The sequence below is a fragment of the Chaetodon auriga genome, chromosome 17, assembly GCF_051107435.1.
Source record: "Chaetodon auriga isolate fChaAug3 chromosome 17, fChaAug3.hap1, whole genome shotgun sequence".
Taxonomy (NCBI): Eukaryota; Metazoa; Chordata; class Actinopteri; order Chaetodontiformes; family Chaetodontidae; genus Chaetodon; species Chaetodon auriga.
Genome location: NC_135090.1, coordinates 14,386,705 through 14,409,756, shown reverse-complemented (window position 1 = coordinate 14,409,756; position 23,052 = coordinate 14,386,705). Strand labels below are relative to the sequence as shown.

At 40.4% G+C, this 23,052-nt stretch overlaps 1 protein-coding gene across 8 annotated transcripts in view; it reads right to left on the bottom strand.

The window, feature by feature from the left end:
* Positions 1-2,522: 2,522 nt before the first annotated feature.
* The window catches only part of LOC143334835 (ras/Rap GTPase-activating protein SynGAP-like), a 41,244-nt gene continuing 20,714 nt past the window's right edge, over positions 2,523-23,052 (bottom strand). For 4 of the 8 annotated variants that reach the window (XM_076753761.1, XM_076753758.1, XM_076753764.1 and 1 more), the window contains 14 exons: positions 22,754-23,014; positions 22,309-22,644; positions 21,992-22,136; positions 21,143-21,287; positions 20,335-20,571; positions 18,680-18,881; positions 17,433-17,623; positions 15,760-15,964; positions 14,486-15,061; positions 11,645-12,139; positions 11,244-11,396; positions 9,617-9,828; positions 7,709-7,781; positions 2,523-5,198 (listed from right to left, as the gene is read on the bottom strand). In XM_076753761.1, the coding sequence (XP_076609876.1) occupies positions 5,160-5,198; positions 7,709-7,781; positions 9,617-9,828; positions 11,244-11,396; positions 11,645-12,139; positions 14,486-15,061; positions 15,760-15,964; positions 17,433-17,623; positions 18,680-18,881; positions 20,335-20,571; positions 21,143-21,287; positions 21,992-22,136; positions 22,309-22,644; positions 22,754-23,014 (3,270 nt within the window). In that variant the 3' untranslated portion in view covers positions 2,523-5,159. The remainder of the gene's footprint in view (positions 5,199-7,708; positions 7,782-9,616; positions 9,829-11,243; positions 11,397-11,644; positions 12,140-14,485; positions 15,062-15,759; positions 15,965-17,432; positions 17,624-18,679; positions 18,882-20,334; positions 20,572-21,142; positions 21,288-21,991; positions 22,137-22,308; positions 22,645-22,753; positions 23,015-23,052) is intronic. The other 4 variants (XM_076753763.1, XM_076753759.1, XM_076753760.1 and 1 more) reach the window with 3 other exon arrangements.

Below are 23,052 nucleotides of genomic sequence, written 5' to 3'. Positions count from 1 at the left end.
GGAAGATGTGCACCTGACACCTCCTCCACAGTGACTGACAGACTGAGGATGTTCTGAGGCTGCTTCTCTTAAGAGTCTTTGTCACAAATGATGTTAATACCTCACCTATGGAGTTAAGTATTTATAAAAACTGTTCAATCCAGAGAACACTTAATGGAAAAGCCAACTCAGATGTAACTTCACCATTGCAGTCAAATTTTTAGAAATGCTAAATCAGCTCAATTGGGCACTTAAAATAAAAGATCTTCAATTAGGGATTTATTAGTTTATTTAAATCACTCGGAAAAATCACCTGAAAAATGAATACATTCCCTTTGTTCAAACAAAACAAATCATATCAATCAAGTATACTTACACTAATAATAATAATTACAAGTGCAATCATACCTACAATAACTACCATTATAAATAAAACTACCAACATTAAACATCCACCATACAACATCAGGGGGACTGGAGGGTATGGCTTATCCATGGGGCATGGCTTATTTCAAAAGAAATGTCAAGTAAATTAAGGTATTACATCCAGTAGGCCCAATTCAAGTCAGAAATCCCACCAACTATATATTTGTGACACAGTAAATCAATTGTGCAGAATAATAGCTGCCAAAAAATACTTTGTTTCATTCCAAAATGCTATACATCCACTTTAGAAACATAAATATGTTGATAGATGTTAAATACCCTTATTCAAAATATACAAGATATCTCTTTTCAGTTATTAGGTCCTGCTTTAGCTGCAGCTAAGCGGCAGTTATACTCCCTTGGGTCAGCAAAGGGTCATACATCCTCTAAAATGTTGTGATTCTGTAAACATAAAGACTTCTTCCACAGTAACTCCAATAATATTCCTCGCCAAGTTTTATTACACTGGAGCGCTTGTCACGTTTTTCATTTGGACCAAGAAACCAAGAAACTCTCGGTCCCTTTTATGTAACAAATAATACAAGAGAAGGTGTAAATTAAACTATTTATATGGATGAGATGAGGACCAGGAACCAACCAGAATAAAAGCTCAGATCCCTCGTTTCATGTGCTTTTTGAGTTGTGTTTAGCTTTAATGGTCACTCGCCAAAGATCGTGTCTCAATATTTTTGTGCATTTGGCATCGGAGATATCAAAAGTTCTTGTTAGCAATATCTCTGTGTTCCTTGTAACACCTGAGAGTCTGACGAATACCTGGAACACGATCAATCTCATCCTGTAATTAAAAGGAGATTTGTGTGGATGTCAATGGTAACGGCACTTAAACACGGCAGAACAAACTTTAGAAATGGCCCTGTGATGGCAAAAGTTATATATAAGCAATCCTAAAATAGCAATGAATGAGCAACTGAAAATGAAGCCTGACTTTGCTTTTGGTTTGAAAAAAAACTTTTTGTTAGCATTGTTAGCCTTAAATAAGTGGAGGTTTCGGCCATTTGGAATAAAGTATCCTCTCAGGTTGTGGTATAAAGCAGAAAAAGGATCCTTAATTCCAACAGAGAAGGGAGATGAGGGCACGATTTCAGAGGTAGCACACTGTACCACTGCAGCTAATACAGAGAGTGTTTCAAGAATACATGGGTATATCATATATTTGTATGCCTTTTATAAACATTTGTCAGATTATGGATTGCAGCTTCTCAAAATAAAATGAAAACAGAAGTGCAGTATAACATTTCAAAATACTGTATTGCAATGCAGGCCAAATAAATAAACGCGCAGATCAAAAGAAGAGTACTTAAAACTGCAATCCAGTATTGTTGAAAGCACCACTGCTATTTTGGTTACACAAACATAGGCGAGATATTTTAAGAACTTGTCTTATTATTCCACAGAACAGAAATGTGCTATGCTGGGAAATTACACAGCTCTCATTCCATGAACGCAGTCACACCATAGCACTGTAGTTTCTGGATTGCAGCATTAAGAGTTAATAATATAAGAATCCGTTTTTACCACAAGTTCAACATGCCTGAAGGCCTACCCTTGATTTGAATACATTTTACATATAAGAATAAATATACATTAAGCTATTTTATACATTTCTGGTAACATAAACATATAACTTTGTATCATTGATAGTTATCTTGAAAGAAAAAGTCTTTTTAAAGGCAAGAGGTTAAGATAAATTATATCAACCATGAAATTTGTAATATAAATGATTCTGACTAACATACAGTTAACCAACACACTGCTTATTAATTCATCACCTGACTACAAAAAAGGACATTTAATATACAAAGTTTACAAGATTTTTTGTATTGGCATTGTTATTTTGGGCCCTGTGGCACAGACTGTAAGGCAGTCATATCCTATGCACATATACTACATATCCCTGCTTGGAAACTCTTTTATTGTTCTGTTGTTTTCCTCTTTTTGCTCATCTGCCATTTCTCTCAGCACTTTCATGTTGTATAATGCAAAAGGCCGAATGCCATCCTCTTCTGCAAAAAGACGGAAGAGTCAGCAGGTTGGATAAAAAAAGGTGCCTTCCAATGAGAAAGCCATGTCGAAGTTTGTTTTTTTTTTTCTTTTTTGTACATTAGATTAATATCTGACAACAAATCGACTTACTCGTCCTCGCATTTAAAAAGCACATGCAGAGCTGTTGCACATCTATGCTTCAGAAACATTAAACACAACAGATGAGTAATTCACTACTTGCTATAATATGAGCTGTCTCCAGTTGCACATAATGTTTATAATCATAGTTATTAAAATTTATTCATACAGCACTTTTCAAACCAATGTTACAAAGTGCTGTACAACAAAATGTGAAAAGGTAAAAAAGGCGACTACTGAAAATAGTGCAGACCGTGATTTTTAGTTTTTTCAGGTTGAGTCATTACTTTTGAGGCTTGGTTAGATGTAACTGTCCATGAGACACAATCTTTCTCAATGACAATTTTAAATAGATGATATCATGTAGTTTGTTGTCCCTGAAAGGGGGTGGGGGGCACTCCAGAGATTTAGTATCGCACTTACATTAAATTGTCGGCCTTTACGTGTTTAAAAAAAAAAAAAAAAAAAAAAAAAAGGTCAAAATTTAAGCAGCTGAGGCCAAGACATCTGGACTCTTAGACCCCTTTTACACCTGGGTTGTTGTTAAATTGGCTTTTTTTTTTTTTGCTTAGCAATGTTCCTAACTGAGTGAAATGACCTGAAGTATCAATCAAAGTGGCAGCCATGATAAGAGCTGGCTGAGTTCTCTGAATGCTAAGGAAAGGTGCTTCAGTGCTTCTTTTCGTGTCTCATTTAGCATCAGGTGCACTGGACTATCCTTTATTATTCTTATTACCTTATTCCTTATTCCAATTCCTTGCAGCAGCAACATTGAAAGCGACCACAGCAGACCCACGTCAATATCATCCACTGTTACATTATTACTCAGAGTCGTGCAGGTGCAGTCGGATTCTCTTAGCACCGCGATGGTCTTTAGAAATCTTCCTTCACATCTTACCTTGACCTCGTCGTGTGTTTCCATCAAGGTCAAGCTAAGGTGATCAGAAAAAGACATAGGACCTAAGTTTGGATAAGAGAAAAACACATTTAATGCATTATGATCGGATCGGCCAGACCACTTCTGAAGGGGTACAGTGTGACCAAACATGTTAAAGGTCACCTACAGTAACTCTGACTCCACCTGCTAACTTCAGCTGCTGGCTGAAAACTACAAGTATGAGCAGCAGCTAGCAAGTCTTACTTTGCAAAATGTAACTTAGAAATGAGTAACATCCATCCATTGTATTGTTTCCTTTGGCGTAGGATGTGCCGTGTTTGTTCGTCCACCAGCCCCGCCTGACTCATTTGTACATATATTAATAGCAGGTGTAAATACATAACCCCATGGATCTGTTTTGATGTTTGGATATCATGATCCTCATACAAATCACATGCTAATACCAGGTGTAAAAGGGGCCTCGTCCCTCGCGTAGGGCAAGCTCCAAAATGCTGCATCCTACATTTCCCATAATGCAATCAGTAGCATCTTTTCACCAGCCTCTACTTCCTGGTTAATCCCCATGTCTGTCGAACTCCACACATCCAGACTTTGTGTGGTAAATTTGGAGACTGAGCCCAAGCTGAGATATAATTTTCTCAGACTCGACAAAGCTCCTTCAGAACCACAGAGGACATTATAAAACTGTTTTCACAGGCTGAGTAAAAATAGGTGGAATGCCCCTTTAATTTCAACATCTTCTCACAGGCGTTTGTCAGGTCTTTATGATTGACTTACTTATGAAGCACTTTGTATCACTGTTTTGAAATGTCATATATTCTTTATTATGATTAATATTATTATTACAAAGTGAACAAAACACATTATAATTTCTGATTATTTTTGTAAAGTATTTCCATTATTAAAAAGGTTTAGAAGCTTTAAGAAATACTTCTTCTGTACACTGAAAGTCAAGAGACTGTTGTTCTGGCTTTACACTGTGTGCCGAAGGAAAGCGTGACCAAAGAGAAGATTTCGATTGTACGGTATTTAAAGCAGTTAGTTGATTGTTGATTTGTTTGGCATCTATTCAGATGGGATGACTGCACTATAAAGGATGCAAAAATTATAATGATAACTACCTTCGAAGTGATGTTACTAAGTGATTCAATCAGATAGTAATAATAGGTCTTTGCTTGGGCCCTGTATCCGAGGATCATAGATGGCAAATGATTTGACAACATGCGTGTTGTTTGTCACAGGCGTCGCCATGAGGGGATATTGTGCTTCTTAAAAGCCATTTCTACATTTTGTCTGCAGCCACTTAAGTGAGAAGCGAGTGGGCTGCTTGTGGCGGGAAAATCATGAATCCGTCTTCATCCCCAGTGTTTTACACATCTCTTCTCATCTCACTTCTTGTGATTAAATAAAGAAACTCATTAGGTTCAGTATTGCCATTGTTGTGGCATTGGCTTATGTTTCAGTCAAAATGTGCAGAGGATTCACTGCACACACGGGTCCTCACGCTAAACTGATTGTCAAGTTCTGGTTCAGGCAAAGTTTAAATATGTGCAAAGTTTTTTTTTTTTTTTAAGAACGTTGTGAGATGAAGTCTCCAGTGGTCCCGCTGGGTCCACTGCAGAGCTTCTCTTCATGGGTTTTTGTAGGAGGGTCTGAATTGGTCTTCTTACACTCGAGTGACCATCATGAACTCTGGTCACTTCGGAACTGACAGTCAGGATCCTGGGTGGCCACCATAGACCTGGCTGATAGACTGAAGGGAGAGAAAACGGGTGAAATTACTACTTATTCATTTACAGATTCATGAGGGCAAATGTTTAAGGGAATAGTTGGACTTTTTTTTTTAAATAAGTGTATTCATTTCTTGCAGAGAGTTGGAAATATGTGACTGGAGCCAGCAACTATTTATCTTAGCTTAGCATAAAGACTGGAAACAGGGGGAAATGGCTAGCCTTGCTCTGTCAAAAGGTAACACGTCATAGTAAGTTTGTATAATCAATACTAAAACCAAAGAGTAAAAATTGAGTATTTCTGGGCCAGGACTGATCTGTAGGCAACCAGAGGGTGGAGTTAAGTTTTAGATCTTCAAGCTTCATGATGAGTTTGGAGGGAATGATAGTGTTGAATGCTGAGCTGTAGCCCATAAACAGTATTTTAACCTAATGCTCCCTCCTGATGTCCAGGCAGGCCAGCGCAGTGTGGATGAGGTGATTTATGGCGTCGTATAGGTCAAAGAGGCGGCTATGAAGTCTTTGATGAGTCTCTTAGAGCACTTCATCAGCACGGAGGTCAGAGCTGCCGGCTGGTACTCATTCAGGCAACTGGGATGAGGTTTCCTCGCGATCACTACTGACAGTTTGAAGTATGTGGGGATAATGGACTTGGGTCAGTGCAGATAAACTCACAGTTATGCACATTTTAAATTGTGAGCGAGCTTGTTGTGATTGTAATTCCAATTTCTTCCCGTAGCACCATGTGCCCTCCGTCTCTGCTCCATGGAAGTTGTATGATGCAGCTTTGTATTCATCCATATTCCCAGTTGCCAGCCCTGTGGTGTACGTATGTGACTGAGCAGGCCTTCAGAGCGTTACAGATGGTGTGATCCGCTCCTGGCTTCTGATTGGGAAAGGTCTTCATGATCACTTTTGGAACAACTACTTCCACTACTTTCCCAATAAATCCCACAACAGCAGTCCTGAGCACATAGGTGTCATCATCAGAGCTGCACCTGAACATTGTTCCAGTCTGCATCTCACACAGCGTCCTGAAGATCAGCCTCCGACTGGTCAGTCCAATGCATGAGAAAGTTTGGCAACACCCATTGGAGGTTAGTGCTGTTAAAACTTTTCCCTTGATACCTTCTTGGCGTCTTCGGTCCGGCATGTTCTTTGATATTGTCCTTCCTTAGGATCACACTGGGCCAGCAGGTGATGATAAAATAGATATTTGTTCCCTGCATTCAAGCGTCAAAAGTGTCCGTTGTATGTAATGATAGCTAAAGTGACGGGTGGAGAAATAAAACCTGAGCAGCAGGCAAAACAGCTGCCATATGCAGAAGCACCATCTTGTTTGCACTCTTTGTACTAACGCATTACACCGACCTCTGGACTCAGCCAGGCGAGCTGCTTCCTCTCTGTTTCCAGTCTTTGCACTAAGCTAAGCTAACTGGCTGCTGGCCACAGCTACATGTTTACCACACAGTGGCATCAGTCTTTCTATCTAACTCTCGGCAAGAAAGCGGACAGGCGTATTTCCCAAAATGTCAAACTGTTCCTTTAAATCTTAATTTTCTGCTTTCTGTCTTTGGGAGAGGACTGCTCATACTCACACACAGTCATTAAGAAGACTCTCCCAATCTGAAGGAATAGCATGCCTCAACACTTACTGGGACTTTTTTAATGGGACTCAATATCACAAGAGTGTTGTTTTTATAGCTCTGACTATAATTTGAGCCAAAAACGATGGCTTGCAAACCAAACTCCGCAGCCCAATTTAGAGTCTAGTAAAACAGTTTAATGTTGGCAAAGCAGGATTAGACGTCCATTCTCATTACACACTTGTATTTGTTTGGGAAGTCTGGTGTAAAAACAATTACAAACTTACAACAGACCCAGTGGAGAAAGACTTCTATATGAGGTCTGAGTTTCCAAAAGGCAATTTTGTCTATTTGCTCTTGATATTGAGAGCTGGAAGAAGGTGACAGTGTATTTCAAGGACAGCAAATGTTGTTTCTCCTGAGTTATTCCGGCGTAAACATGGCACACACACACAGCCTCTTCACCTGCGTCACAATCCAGCCCACATGGTGCATTCACAAGGCTGCAGCCCTGCAGAATTAGTGACGCTGCTGGTGAGTCACAGTCAAGGTTTTCTAATGACGAACGCGTTCTGTGGTATAATAATCTCTTGGTGGTAAATAATACTCCGTTTCAGTGTTGACGACTTGCTATTCCTTCACAGAGACAAAATAGATTAACCCCTGTACATAAATTTAAGCTCCATCCAGCTCTTGATATTTAGGATCAGCGCTGTTTTCATTCTCCCTTCAGGCGTGTGAAGTAAATGGTGAAATGTTATTTCAGATGTGACACAGATGTACTTTTGAAAGATGGGAATAGGTGAAGTGCATGACAGCAGCAAACTTTTCCCCTGCACTGGCTTTGGCAAATGTTTTGGGTATGATGTAAGAATGATGCAGGCTGTTTTAGAACATGACTGGTTTAGCAAATAGGGATGATAAAAGACGTAGACACAGGCACAAACCTGGTCTGTGAGGATTCGAGGCTTAATATCAGGAATGGCACCCCCTCTCAGCTCATCTTCCACAGCCATGAGTCTGACAACAGGGAAATAGAAACAAACATACCGGTTGACAAAAATAGAATTATGAAGCCGGTGTTCTTCAAATTTACTGTAGGTTTATGCGGCCATATGATGATATTAAGGTCTTGACATGTTTCTGGGTGCTTTCAGCTATCCTTAGTGTCCCAAAGCTGAAGTCCAAACTGCCTTCAGAACAACTCAGACAGTTCAAATTCAGCTATTCAGGTGCAGAACATGTGAAATGAGTGTTTGCAGGATTTGTTCCACGAAACATTTCCTTCAAGTACATTTCATTTGGTAGCTGCAGTCAGAATTAGTCTGGCTTGGTTTCTTCTGTCCTTGTAATGAAGTTACTTAATTGAAATAAAACCAATTCTTATGGATTACCTCATGAATTGTTTCCTGTTAAGTATGAGCCTAATGGGTATGGTTTTCAGTATTAGCTGTGATATTTCAATGAGCTACACTTAAAGGAATAGTTCCACATTTTGGGAAATACACTTGTTTGCTTTTTGTCTAAGAGTTGGATAAGAAGACTGATACCACTCTCACTGTGTGTTTGTGCATTAAAGGTACCCTGTGGAGTTTTTGACCACCACTGGTGCTAAGCAGCGGTGAGTCAATGAATGTGCCCCTTTCTATTTCATGTTCTACTTGCTCTCTCCGCACACATCTGATGCTATTTTTAGTCTCTTCAGTGGAGCGGGAGCCTGAGTGACGTTTAAGTCTAATGCTTCATGTACATCATGATTTAGTCGCTCGGCGTGTTTCCACTGCACTTTGTCTCATTTTAACTTTTATTTATAGACCAATGTTTCCACCTCGGCCAAGGGTAAAACTGTTTTGCGATATTTTGAGAGGAGCTTCTTTGCAAATTTTCTGCATTTCTGCTCAGTTTTTTTATGCACAAATTAAAGATGTACATAAAAACAGGTGGATGGAAACGCACATATGATGCACATGCATGGACTTAAACGATAAAACGATACAAAATCATGTCAAATCAAACTCCACAGAGTGCCTTTAAGTATGGAGCTAAAGCTAGGACATGATTATCTTACCTTAGCAAAAGACTATCAGCACCTCTAAAGATCACTAATGAACATGTTGTGCCTCAGGTGTTTAATCCATACAAAAACACAAATGTACAAACAACAATTTGTGGTTTTAGGGGGAGCTATTTTAATTTGGACAGAGCCAGGCTAGCTATTCCCCCCTGCTTCCAGTCTTTATGCTAAGCTAAGCTAATCAGTGTGGTATCGATCTCTTCATTGAACTCTCAGCAAGAAAACTAATAAGCATATTGCCCAAAATGTCAAACTATTTCTTTAAGAATGGATACATATGACATCATGCAAGTTGTATTAGTAAAACTTCAACTTTTACTTAATCACATTTTCTTAATTGTATTTTGTGATGGCTAGAAGTTTGGGGAAGATGGAAATTCGATACTTCCTTCACGAGGCACAGATGTGTTCCTGACTATGCAAACAATCAAGAATGTTTCTTTAAATGGAGGCAATTTCCAAAAAAATAAAAATAGTAAAGCCTGTCACCACTTTCAACCACCTTCACTTTGCATGAAATTCTCCCGTAGCTGTGTTTCACTACTTTTATGAATCGTTTTGTTGCAGTACTTTTATATGGATGTTAGTAGCAGTAACAGATCATGATATCAGGCATACATTTAGTAAATATTAATGTTTACTGGGATGCTTGTTTTATGTTTCTTATTTATTAACTTGGTGGTGACTTTTTTGAGACAGATTTAATGCAATAGAGAAAGCCAAGCAGTAACTGGCACAGCCTCATTTCTGCCAGCTCGAGTTCAACCTGAACACTAATCACCTGCTGATGATGCCTTTGATTTGAGAGTCTTTCTCCATTTGCTGCTGCTTCAGACGCCGCTCACTGTCTTCCAGGCGGTTCTGATACTGCTGCAGGATCTTGCTTGTCTGCTGTTCCTGCGACATAAGTCTCTGCTCGTATTCTTCAAGCTTGCGATGAGACATCTTCAGCCGCTCCTTCAAGGAATGTATCTCTTCTTCGTACTCTTTTACCTGAAATAAATATATAGTCATTTCACCTATGCCGCTATTGGTATTCGGAAATACTCCTGAATGATGAGTGATTCTGTCAATATAGACACGGCTTTGTCGTAAAGCTCTGTATGCTATGCTCTTTATGTAAGCAGGATTAATGCACTGACAAAGCTTAAATATGTGCAATCACAAAATTTCAATGCTATGCGATGAGCACTGCGTAGATATGTGATTCTAATATAGGCAAGAGTGTGGGAGTTATTCATCACAGCAAATGGCCAACAGCCAACGGCTCATGTTTGATTCTGTTAAAGCTCTGACATGAAGTTCCAGTACAGCAGAACAGGCTGAAACAGTGTCACCTGAGTGCAGATCACACCCCTGCAGGAATATTTCTGGTTTCGTCTGCTGAACATAGGGTTTACAAGCACAGTATGACTTAAATAGTTGATACATTTGGTTGATGATTAACCACTCAGGATAGTTCATCAAAGCTGAGTGTTTTTGGAACATTATGTTGGCCTCAGGGTGTACTTATGATTAACAACTAACTAACAATTTACGAGGCCAAGCACGATCAAGTGTCTGTCGTGTCTTTTACCAGGAACACGTCCATGACAAGCACCTGTTTATCTATAGGGCACAATGAATATTAATAAACGCTGACATTTAATAACATCAGTGCTAACGTGCTGGACTTAACTCAACAGCTAGTTTCACACCTGTACTGCCACCATGTGATGTGTATTTAAGTTTAAAATACTGACATGGAAAATGTTAAAAAAAACAAAAACAAAAAAAACATTATATTTTAAGGCTTGTGTGGAAAAATATGTGGTGAAGCAGCGCAAATCTACTGCCATTAGTTATTATGTGACATGTTCTTGTGCTTGTGTGTTTTCAGACTAAATCAAGAAGTTGGGCTCCTTTATCCTTCAGTTCAAATTCAAAGATGAGAGGTCTTTCACTCTGTCCATGGAAAACTGAAAACACTAAAATCAGCTGGTCTGGTTTGGTGGACACAAACTTCAAGGTCAGTTTACTGATCAAATGTCCCGTTGTCTCTTGCAGCTGTTTGGAGCTATCAGCATGCTCAGCTAAAAAAAAAAGATTTTTATATTATCATGAAATACTCCTATTATTTGTGCAATCGATTACCTTTAAGCAACTGATGAATACACAGGCAAGTACTACAGCTACTTACTACTAAGTACTATAAGGCTGCAATTTCATGTTAATCTTGTTTTGTATCTCTTCTTTCACTTTAAATCGTGGCACGCATATTTTGACTAAAGCTATTGACTCCCAATTTTCAAACTGGCCTAAAAAATCCTTACTTGTTTTTTATATTTTCTAACCTAACGGCAAGTATTCATAGGAAGCAAGTGAGTTTAATTTTTAAAAAGGTGGAGAACCAAAAAAAAAGTGCTGACCCTCTCTAGTCGTGACTCATCCATGCTCTTGGAGTACTCCTTCAGCTGGCCCTCACGGTCCGGCCGCAGGCTCTCGATGTCAGCAGAGAGATGAGGCATGTTGGACACCCAGGCGACCGTCCGTTCATTGAGGGCCGGGGTGCTCAAGGTCGACTGAGAACCACGAAACCACAACACAGGTCAGAATGCTTCACATTCACATGTTCACGTTAGAAATGATTTGATATTTGACTTTTGCTGAGCTCTGACATGAGCCTCATTTTGTCTTTCTCTTGTGCCATTTCAAAGAACTACATGTTGATATAATGACACACTGTATAAAGTGAGGCACAAAGAACTGTCAAGCTTGTGTGGTTTCAAATATTTGGGTATTTGGAGCTCCATTTTAAAGTTAGACTGACCTGTTTATTGCCTGGTTTGAGCAGATGCTGCTGTGGCGGCTGCAGTTGTGACTGTTGAGACTTCTTGGTGTTTTTTGTGGGAGTGTCCGTTGACACCTCTGCGGCCGCTGACGGGCCCTGGTTTTCTTTGGCGGAGCTCGTCTGGTACGGGAGCCCGGGAGCCGGACTGTCCGTCACGGACAGCTGTGTGTCCTGTTGTTGCTGCTGCGTCTGCTGTTGCACTGACTGCTGAGTCTGCCGCTGTTTGGGCTGACTGCCGCTGAAGTTTGTGTCAGAAGAGTCGAGGAGGAGGTTCCTGCTCTGCGGGCGAACCTTCGGAGGTGTGGCGGTGGCTGGAGTGTTAATGGACCGCTGTGACTTGAGGTGTTGTGGGGCGATGGAGGTCTGGCGGACAGGGTGAACTGTAGTAGGTGGTGTGGCCAAAGAGGCAGGGGTGCCCGTCCCAGTGGCTGTCTGAGATACAACTCCCATCAGGTGCTGCTGCTGGAGAGACTCCTGAGAGGAGAGAATAAGGAAACAGAAACTTCAGCAAATGCTGTGTTGAAAATATCCAACCTTGATGCCCCCAGTGGTAAAATCCAATAAGACACAAAGGCAGACAGCAGTCCACATGGCTACCCTTATCCCTCACATTCAACACATTCACTGCACCAATTTGTTTTTTACAAACACATAAAAAAAAGGAATTAAGGCATTAAAAAAGGTGACATCAAAAGACACATAAAAGTAAAATGAAATTGAAGATAAAACTGCACAAAATGGATTAAATCACAGTGTAGTTACAGTGCAGCGCAAGGTATAAAATGTAATGGTTTAATAAAAGCGAAGTTTTGAGCCTTGATTTAAAAGAACTTAGAGTTGGTGGGGACCTCAGGCTTTTTGGGTTTGTTCCAGATATGTGGTGTGTAAAAACTGAATGCTGATGTTTTGTTTTGCCTCTGGGGACAGTAAGCAGAGCTGTCCCAGTCGACCTGAGAGGTCTGGATGGTCAGAAATGTGCTTTGGCCCTCAACCATTTAGTGCTGGAGAGATGGATGGATGGATGGATGGATGGATGGATGGATGGATGGATGGATAAAGCACTGTCCTGACACACCATCTGTATTAATAAACGGAGGCTTGTGATGTTTGTTCCATTAAGGCCCACGCAGCAGGACAGAAATAGCCCAAGTCTACATGGCTGTATCATTAAACACTTATCAACGCGATAGATCAGCACCATCAAGCCGATGGAAGCTGTTCCAAAATATACAAAGATCCTTCTTTGATACTTAACATGGGTTCCCATGTGTTTTAAAACAGGTTTGATCAGGTAGACTTTGAAACAGTCTGAGATCTAAGCCTGATGTGCACGACACAGAGGGTTAAAGTATGGACAGTATAATGTGATGATATGTGTACTATCAACAGCTGAGATACTCTTTTCTGCCCTGCTGACCGACAGCTAGTTTTCAGCCCTGTTGAAACAAGGACACATGGTATGATTGATGTCAAGCACCCTACACAGTTCAGCAGAGCAAACCAGCGAGCGATCCCGCTTCAGTGTGCCGTCTGCAGCGTAACAAGTGTCCCTCAAAAGTGCTCTCACATCACTGCCAGATTTGAATATTCTGCTGCTTGTCAGAGGACCATTTTGTAAAAAAAATCCTCTGTTCCCAATTTTACTGGGATGCGAGCTTTGTTCTGCAACCCGACAATCAGTCTGAGCAGCGAAAACAAATGAACAAGCAGGTTCTAATGAACTGCATGAATTCAGATCCTGAACATTTTTGTGGTGCAATCAAGGTGTTAAAATAACACTAAGAATAAATGACAAGGCTCTCAGTTTGTTGGGCAATTTGGCTTGAAAAAGGAAAAAACAATCCAGGTCTTTTTAAGAAGACTAAGAAGAGGCATTCAAGCTGTGACTGTCCTCATCACATTTGTAGATTCAGTGGTGAGAACACCAGCAGATCCACTGATATGTGTGACATATGAGTAGATTCAGATTGACTGTAAATTATAAATTCACATTAATATCTAACTTATAGTTGATGACAACTCAGGAGAACCCAAAGCAGCCTTTTTAGGCTGTAAATTAGTCTGACAGAAGGTGAATCTTCACATTCACACTGTATGTCAGTCATTAAAAAGTCATAAAAATATTTTTTTTAGGTTCCTCTTAAGCTGTTTTCCAAAACATTTGAGATAGGTACACCAAGCTAAAGCTAATGCTAATACTAGAGTCCTGTGATAAATCCTCCATGGAGGGAGATAAGATAGGCGTAGAAGGTGTAGACAAGAAAGCCAGCAACAATAGCAACAGCCAGCGTCAAGCAATAAACAATGAAGAATTTGACCTGAATCGTTTTAAACATTACAGATCCTTAAAGTCAGAGACCACTGTTACAGGTACAAATGAACAAAACAGAAGAGCAGTCTGTGAACAACATGATCTCCACCTGGTGGTGCTCTTTAAAACACAATGCTATTCTGGTTATTCAGCTACAGTTTAGTGGAGGTGGACTCTTTGCTGGTGGACCACTCATTAATAGGCAAGAGGCATATTAATCTATGATGACTGTCAGTCACCTCTTTGCCTATAAAATGACATTTGGCTGCACTGTCTGCTGCTTTTAACAAAACCCTGAATTACACAGAAGAGTGGCATCACATGCATGAATACGTATAAGTGTAAACACTAAAGCTATATTGTATGAGATCTTGTTCTCTATATTCATTGCATATTGCAGATTTTTGTGAAAAACAAGAGGGTATGAAAAATATTGCTGCACATCATTACAACCATAAAACTGTCTTTCCGCAATATTTAAAGGGCGAAGACAAGTGAGAGATTCCTACCTGCACCTGCAGTGACAGCTGGTGCCAGGCGTAGTCATTGCTCTGATTCTGCCGGGTGAAATCATCACTGTAGCTGTGTGAGTGGACAATGCTGGGCTGCACCAGACTGCTCTGTGACCGCAGGCCGGACAAGTCCTCGCTGCGGGAGAAGGCATTGTTGCCAAAGGCTGGCTGATAGTCGTGGTGGCCGTTCTCGGGCTCCGGGGCGAGGAGGAGAGGAGGGGGAGGCTGAGACTGAGCCGGGGAGTTCTGGGCGGCCAGATGGAATAGCGGGTTCTGGAAAGACAGGGGGAAGTGCATCGCTGCTGCGGCCTGCTGCTGCTGTTGAGAGATGGATTCGGTGGGCCCTCCTATGTGGCCCATCTGGCTCAGCCTCAAACCGGAGCCCGCCGAGCCCGCCGGCATATGCCCTCCCATACGAAGAGGACCGCAGAGGTTCCCGAAGCTGTGGCCCAGGCCAGCGATGGAGGCCTGAGAGGAGGTGAGCATGTCTCCCACAGAGTTCAGGTTGGAAATGCTGTTCATTCGGGAGTCCTGAAGGTCCATCATGGACACACTTTTATTCACACTATGAACCTGAGGCAAGCAACACAAACAGCTGCTGTAGCTTTAGTTTGGACTTGATTTTACAAAAATATTTGATACAAAAATTTGACTCCACACTGAATGTACAGTAAGTGTGTGTGTTTTAAACATTTCGCTGTCATTTTGATGCCTTCAGACAGCAAAATGCATTTATATAGTTATGCCAGACCGATGTTTTACTCCCATGTGTGTTGTTTTATTCCATTTTAGCTTATCATCCCTGATCTTTTTTTAAAATCCCTCATTATGTCTTTTTTTATTGCCTTGTTTCTTTCTGTCTTATCTCCAAGCCTTTTTATGCCTTTATGTCCTCTTTTATGGCTAAAGTGCTGTACGAATAAGCATGCCTTGCCGTGTCTTACCTCACTGGATATTTTACTACATAAATAATGATGTATGTAAGTAATGAAACCAAATTATGTCTAATAAAATTGAAAATCAGTCTTGAAAATAGGTTAAATTCATTAAATAATCAGTAATAATCTTTTATGATATCTAGTTCAATTATAATCTACTCTCAAAAATAGGAGAAAATGTCTTAAATGTTCACCTAAAGTGGGTAACAGTGTGATGCCAGAGTCATCACATTAATTGTAAAAATGTAAGTATTAATACTTTCATAGAAGGCTTAAAAACAGCAGAATTAAGCAAACAGAACAAAACCGTTAAATGACTCTTTCACACCGTACCTTTGGATCGGGCTCAGTGATGTCCGAGCTGCTCGTGCAGTATGCGGGGCTGGATCGAGCCAGCGGCGGGCGGGTCACATAGAACACCTCCCTCGACGAGCGGAGGTCTCGTTCTGCCTGACGCCTCATGTTCAGATTAGAGGAGAGGGATTCTACAGCTGAGACACCGGTCGTAGGGGACGGCAGGCGAGAGATGTCTATCGAACTACAAGACACACAACAGAGAGCTAAGACAACTTTATGCACACTGCCTCATATTTACACTTGATTCTATTTTACCTGATTTCATTACGTTTTAAACAATGTGCATGAGAATACTATATATACTGAACGTATATTTACTGTGTATTACTGTTTCTGTGCAATGCCTTGGTAACCTGCTGCTAAAACACAGATAAATGTACATATTTAATCATTATCTATATATCTAACTATGGCCCCTGGTCTGACCCAAACTGATGCCACTGTGATCCAATGGTCAGTGCCTTAAACCTTCCCAACCTGTTTAGTTTGTTACCCCTTAATTTGAGGCAATATCTCCTCGCTACCTCTAACATTATTTTTTTTTCTTATTTCCCAATTATCTCATGACCCACTGGATTCATTCACCCTATAGGAGACCTGATCCAGGTTAGCAACCGCTGCCCTAAAGCCCTCAAGGACACCCACGTCCTGCCTACTGTTTTATATATTTAACTAAAATATTATATGGTGAGAAAATGTGCTCGAGGACACTGTAGCTTGTTAATTGTTTGAGGCTGCTGTCGGCATTTTTTATGGATTAGCTGTCAAATAAAATAAAAGAACAAATTGGTTAGTTTGGTAGTCGAGAATGTCAAGGGGGGAAAAAGATAAGTCATCACATTAATAAACAATGGCAGCATCATTCCTCTGCTGTGAAAAATGTGTGAAAACGTGTGAAAAATCCAAGTTATTTTGCACGCTGTCAATCATTTGTCCTTAGAGACTTTGATCTTATGGTTTATGGTATGCAAAAACTACACATTTTGTATTATATAACTGTTGCATAATGAAACGTGGAAACCCAGTGAGGACAAGGCGTGACTCCAACCTGTCAGTCACTCGTAGCCTGATACCTCTGGGGTTAGAGCTACGAGGAGCGGCAGGTGTGCGGATCCTTGTGTTGGTTTCAATTTCTGCATGTTTGATCTCTGTTTTCACGCACCTGCCGATTTAAGTCATTCTCATTCAGTTGCATGTTTACTACTGCAGATTTTCTTCCAACAGGCTAGTGCTTGGAAGGAGGGATTTGTAATAGTAAACACAAAAGAGATGCAGTGGAGTGCCTCTGATATTACAGCTGTTTTTCTCTTACTTAAAGTGTTCTTCTTTGAACAGTTAGGCTGTAATGAGAGCAACTGTCTCTTGATAATAGCAGACTGCAGACATGAATTCAAAGACAGAAGAAAGAGGTTTGGGTAAAAGAGTCCGGGAACAGATGTTTCTAGCAATGACTGATAAAATACTTAAAAAGTTTGAAGAGCTGCATTAGCATTATTGGCTCTTCGAAACACACCAGCTATTGTGCCTCCCTGGCCTTTTTATGTGTTACTGATAATTACACCCATATGAAAGTGTAATTCCCCTGCAAATCCAATTTCATGTGGAGACACAATAGCGATAAAAATACACCACAAAGCACGGGAGGATACCTGTTCAAGTCACGCATCATAAGGCTTTGGAAGTCAGAGGACATGAGACGATTGAAAGATGGCCGCGAGAAGAGTCTGTCCTTCGGTCGGTCTGGCTGGTGATTTGTAGGCATGTGGAGTTGAGGGTTCCTCAGGGCGACGCTGATATCATTCAGCAGCCGTGGCAGGGGTCCCAGTTTGAGAATAGCATCCTGCAGCATGGAAAGGTTTTCAAAATCAAGAACATCCAATGCTCACACGCCTTAAAGCAGGGGTTCTCAAGCTCTTTTGCACCAGGGACCATTTTAACTGAGAACGTTGTCGCTGTCCAGGCAACTGGGGGGAGAGTAAGACCGAGAAAAAAGGCAAACTAGAAGGTGAAACTAAATTTCTCATGTTCTGATGACCTACTTTACTTCAAAGTCATTATCCTGTTGTTGTGGGCTTGACAGGGAGGCATATGGAAAGATGAATCACAGGCAGACTGTGCCAAGCTCAAGGTAGTTACTGCACAAATAGCCTATGATGGCCTATTATCTTAAATTATTTTTATTATTGCTATAAATAGGGATGCCCTGATCCGATCCGCTGGGGAGGTATTGGAATCGATACTGTCCTTGCTAAGAGGATTGGGCACTGGCCAAACAATTAAATCCTTTTTGTCATTAATGTTGCTATAAGATTCAGCTTTCAGTCATCAGTTACATTCATTTGGTCACAATCCATCAGCTCCATAAAGCAGTAAAAATACTGCATTAAATGCATTTTAAAATGAAGGAAGTATTAACAACACCTGTCAGGGTTCACGAAAGTAGCTAAAATTTAATTCCATCTTGGTGGATAACCTTATTTTAGGTATCAAAATCTTTATCAGATGAGAGAAATCGGTACATCGCCAAAGATAAATCTATTATTCAGCATTTTCTACACGTCTTTCATAAAACACACAGCATTTAGAAAGCACATAACGTTCCAGATCTGTCCACCTATGACACATTTTAGGGCTGAGCATAAAAAATTTAGATCTTTCATTATGTTAGAATTACAGCACAATCTCAATGAATTAACAGTGCAAACACTAGAGTTAAATATTAAAGTATTAATTTCACCTCAGTTTTAATGGAGTTCAAATAACATTCATTCTGTTTCTGTGTGACAGAAAACTGCAGGACCTCATTTTCTAACTCTGCCCATTCTTAAGTTAGAGACAGAAAGAATATTACATTTTAAATTAATGCTCCAGTAGCTCATTGTTTTATTCTACCTACCTTGCTGAGCTGGCCCATGACTTCCCACAGTAAGCTGTGGAGCATGGACAGTTCTCTGCCGAGGTCAATGTAGCCCTCAAACCCTCCGGCGTTTCCTCCGGCGTCCATGTTGGAAATCTCATAGAGAAACTGCTGCATGGAGCCCCACTCCATTTCCAGAAACTCATTCATGAAAAACATGTATTCCTCCTTGGGTCCAAATCTGCAGAGGCAATAATGACAGGATACATGACAACAGAGAAGATGAAGACGGTGGGATTTGGACAGTGATTGCCTTCTTCATTTTGACCATAAAACAATATAACAACAGTAAGTATGTTCACATGTCCATTTTGTATCATAGACATATGTCTGAGTCAGTCCAGGTGTGTCTTTCACTGTCTAAATTTAGGTGTTTACATGATGTAATATCTTGGTGTTCTTTCACAGTACTAAAGCTACAGTAGTTTACACTCTCAAACCCAAAAACCCAATCATACCTGGGACACTAGTGAAATTCATGGCAGTAGTTTGACCACATAATGTTAACTTTAGGTCTGCTACTGGCTTTTAACTGCAGCTCACAGCCTTCATCAGCATATGGAGTTGACTCACTTGTCATCACGTGACTCTAGTACACAATGTCGGTCATGTGAAAACAAGTGGGCGTATATGAGGGGGAGCTTGTAACCCAAGTCTCCTTTCAAAATTTTTGGCATCAGATGCGAATGTCCTCTTTGATCTTTATACACTGACTCCTGATATGCAGCTGGAAATAGCTCATTCGTGTCTAAAACAAACTAATCTATCACTTATTTTCTGGATTTTTCTTTCAATTAATCTCTCAGGCCAAGGTCAAATTTATTTCTAAGGGGCTTTAAAAACCAACCAGGTTTGTATCAAAGTGCTTTACAACAAACACACACGTTATAATTTAGTCTATAAAATGTCAGAAAATAGTGAAAACAGCCCTAAGGCTGAGGTGATGTCAACAAAATACTTCAGACCAAAGTCAGTCAGTCTAAAACCCAAACATGTTCTGTTTACAATGATATAAATCAGAGAAATTCTCTTGTTGGAGAAGGTTGAACGAGTCTGTTTGATATATAACTTAAAAGGACTGATTGTTAAAATTTAAAGTTTCTAAAATTGTTAATAATTAATTTTCTGTCAATCAACTAATCAACTAATTGTTTCAGTGTTAAAGGGCACCTTGAGTTATTATTTTATTAAAATACAACATAGATAGAACAAGACAATGTACCTTCAGTTCATTTTTAGCTGATCACTATGTATATTACAATATTTATTTATTATTTATCAAGTATTTTATCCAGTGTTTCTAAAATGTGGAGTTTTAGTATTGAAATGCCACCAAACTTTTGATGTCTTAATTATAAGTGGCCTTTTTAAGCCAGCAGAATTGTTTTAATATGTCAGTAAAGAGCCCACAGTGAAGGTAGGAACAAATGTGTCGCAGCTGAAAGCCTTGGAGCTCACTGTGGGTGACTAACAGTTTATACCCTCGCAGTCAAGCCTCTATTTCCATGATGTTACTCCATGACATGCATCCCGCCTCGCTCAAGCATCAGGGTCTGCAAATCTAAATATGCACTGAATGAAATGGATGTAATGTCGTAGCTGCTGTGAGAGGACAGGTGACGACAGAGACTCACTTGCTGAAGCTGGCCAGGTTCTGCATCACCTTGGCTATGAGAGTGAGCGTGCGGGATGTGCGTTCGGCGGGGTACTCCTGCATGAGGTTGAACAGGGAGGGGGACATGATGGCTGGGCACATGAAACGGAGGAACAGGGAGGAGCTGATGAGGCTGTCGGCGAGATCCTCTCTTCCGCGCTCAGCACATCTGGCTCTCCACGAGGCAAAAACTTCCTTCAGCTCCCGGGGAAATATGCTGAAACAAGAGCATGAGTTTATTACTCACTGTCAGGGAGAGCGGCAAGAGAAAATCCAGCAGCCCTCAGGAATTCTGCAAGGTCAGGAGCAAACATACGGAAAGTTAGTCGACCATATTCTGCTCCAGACTGAGAATATGTTTATGAAACCACTTCTGAAACTCTCTTACATGACATTGATGATTTTACTGATTATATCACCGGGACAAAAAACATCTAAGTGGCAAATAATCATGTTACAATTTGGTTATTTCTGTTTAAATATTAGTTTGCAGAAACAGATCTTATGTTGCTGTTACTTTGGAGAAACATGGAGGCCACATGACAGCTGGAAAAACAAGACTGCAAACCAAAACCCTGAAAACACAACATAACAAACTATTAAGTTTTTTTTCCAATTTAAATTGATTTTTTTAATCAATTTCTGGAATTTCTTTAAATAAATAATTTATTTTTGACACCCATCATGTCAAAGTGATTGACATGGGCAGGTGCAGGTGCCAGCAATCAATACACATAAGGAGCAGATCCATGCATACAGTTTTCTGAGGGGTAAGAGGAAAAACTAACCAGAGAGAGTTGATAATCTTGCAGAGTAACAGCTCGCAACACATGCGAAGATTGGCTTGATGGTCAGCAAGGACTGACGGCGGGACACGCATGGGATCCACCTCACAGTTCTCTTCAGACTCATATAAGGCTCGAATGAAGTCACCTGAAGGTTGTAGATCACGCAGTCATTATTTTTCCCAAAATACAACCAATTCAGTCCTCAACTACTTTAACAGATGGATCAGAGGACGCAGTTGCAAAGAGGAGTGGAATGATGTCAGTATGTGATGTCAAATGTGAATTACTGATTTGTTACAAAGTGACTGTTTTGAGGAAGTCAATATGAAAACTTAAAAGTGTAAATGTAAAATATACAGAATTTGCAATAAATGGGCTAAAACATGAAAAATAATTGATGTATTTTCCTTTGTAATAAGTACAACATAGGATACTGGATTTGTGCATCAACAAAAAAAACTTAAATGAGCTGTTACATTTATTAATTTTCTTTCTTTGTGTGACAAAATAAAGGAATACATTTTACGTTATGACACAGAAATGTTATGTTAATGTTATTATAAAGCAGTTTCCTGTTTCCTGATGTGACATTTAGACAATTCTACTCAGACTAGCATTTCTAAAAATGCTGCTACCACAACAAATAAAAGTAACGTGAGAAAATGTCACAAGTATAGCACAAATGTAGATCAAACCACCTCAACATTAAACAACACTGGAATTAACCTTGTCTGACACACATCATCACAACATTTGATTTCCTTTGGGCTTCAAATACTCTTTTCATTTAGGCAGCCGGTCACTGCATACACAGCAATGTGCAGTGGGGTTAATCTGCAGCAGTCTTACCAATAGCATCCTTGAGGTATCTGTGACCTATCAGTTTGAGGTACTCTTCCACAGCCTTTGTAGCTAGCGTGTTCTCACGAAAGATCAAGTGCTCACGGTCCATGAATCGATCCACCTCACACATCGCCATGTCAGACAGGAACTCCTGAGAAGAGATTTGATTTTCAGTTCAGTACAGCTTACACAAAGGACAGCAAATAGCACTTATTACGATGAAGCACACCTACAGATCACACAGGGAGCTAAGAGACATGAACAACAGCAGTGATTTATGGAACAATAACAAGCAACCTAGTTACATTTGATCCCTTGTTTACCTTTGTCTTCCCTGTACTTTGAAGGATGTGCACCAGAGCAAATGCCACCTCCTCCTTGCTTTTTACACTCAGCAACGGCTCCAGGACTGCACACAGTGTTCGGTAGTTGTTGGTAATGTACTCAGCAAACTCCTTGTACAGCTCCATCGGGAGGATGTTCATTGTCTGGTAGCGAGACTTGACACGTAGTGAGGCGTTGATCACTTTGGCACTTCCAACACCACCGCTTTTGGCCAAGACACTGGACTGTATCACCGGGTACCACTGCTCGACGAACTGCCGGCCTGTGATGCTGGAGATGGGGATGCTGACAAGGCCAAGATATGTGCTTTTCTCCTGGATTACCAAGCAAAACAACATTTTATTTTTCAGATTCCTAGCACAAAATGTTTTTTTGAGAAAGAACTATGTTTTTTTTCCAGATCAACACAGAAGAATATAATACCTTGCGTCTTTTTTTGTCAGTTTCCTTGTAGAGGTGCAAACGAAGGCTACGAATGGTAGGCAAATTGTTAAATTCAAAATGCTCGCCCCAGAAAACTGTGTCAGTCCGGGGTTTGCTGGTGGTGCGTGCGTACAGCATGTCATCCAGACACAGCTCACAATAGTAGCGTTTCTTCGCTGGAAGGTCTCGGGCTTCAATGATCCACAACTTGAGCACATTGTCCACCCGTCTGCTGTTGTCCTGAAAGTGAAACGAGGAGTTCTATTACTGAATTATAACAGTCCTTAACTACATCAGTT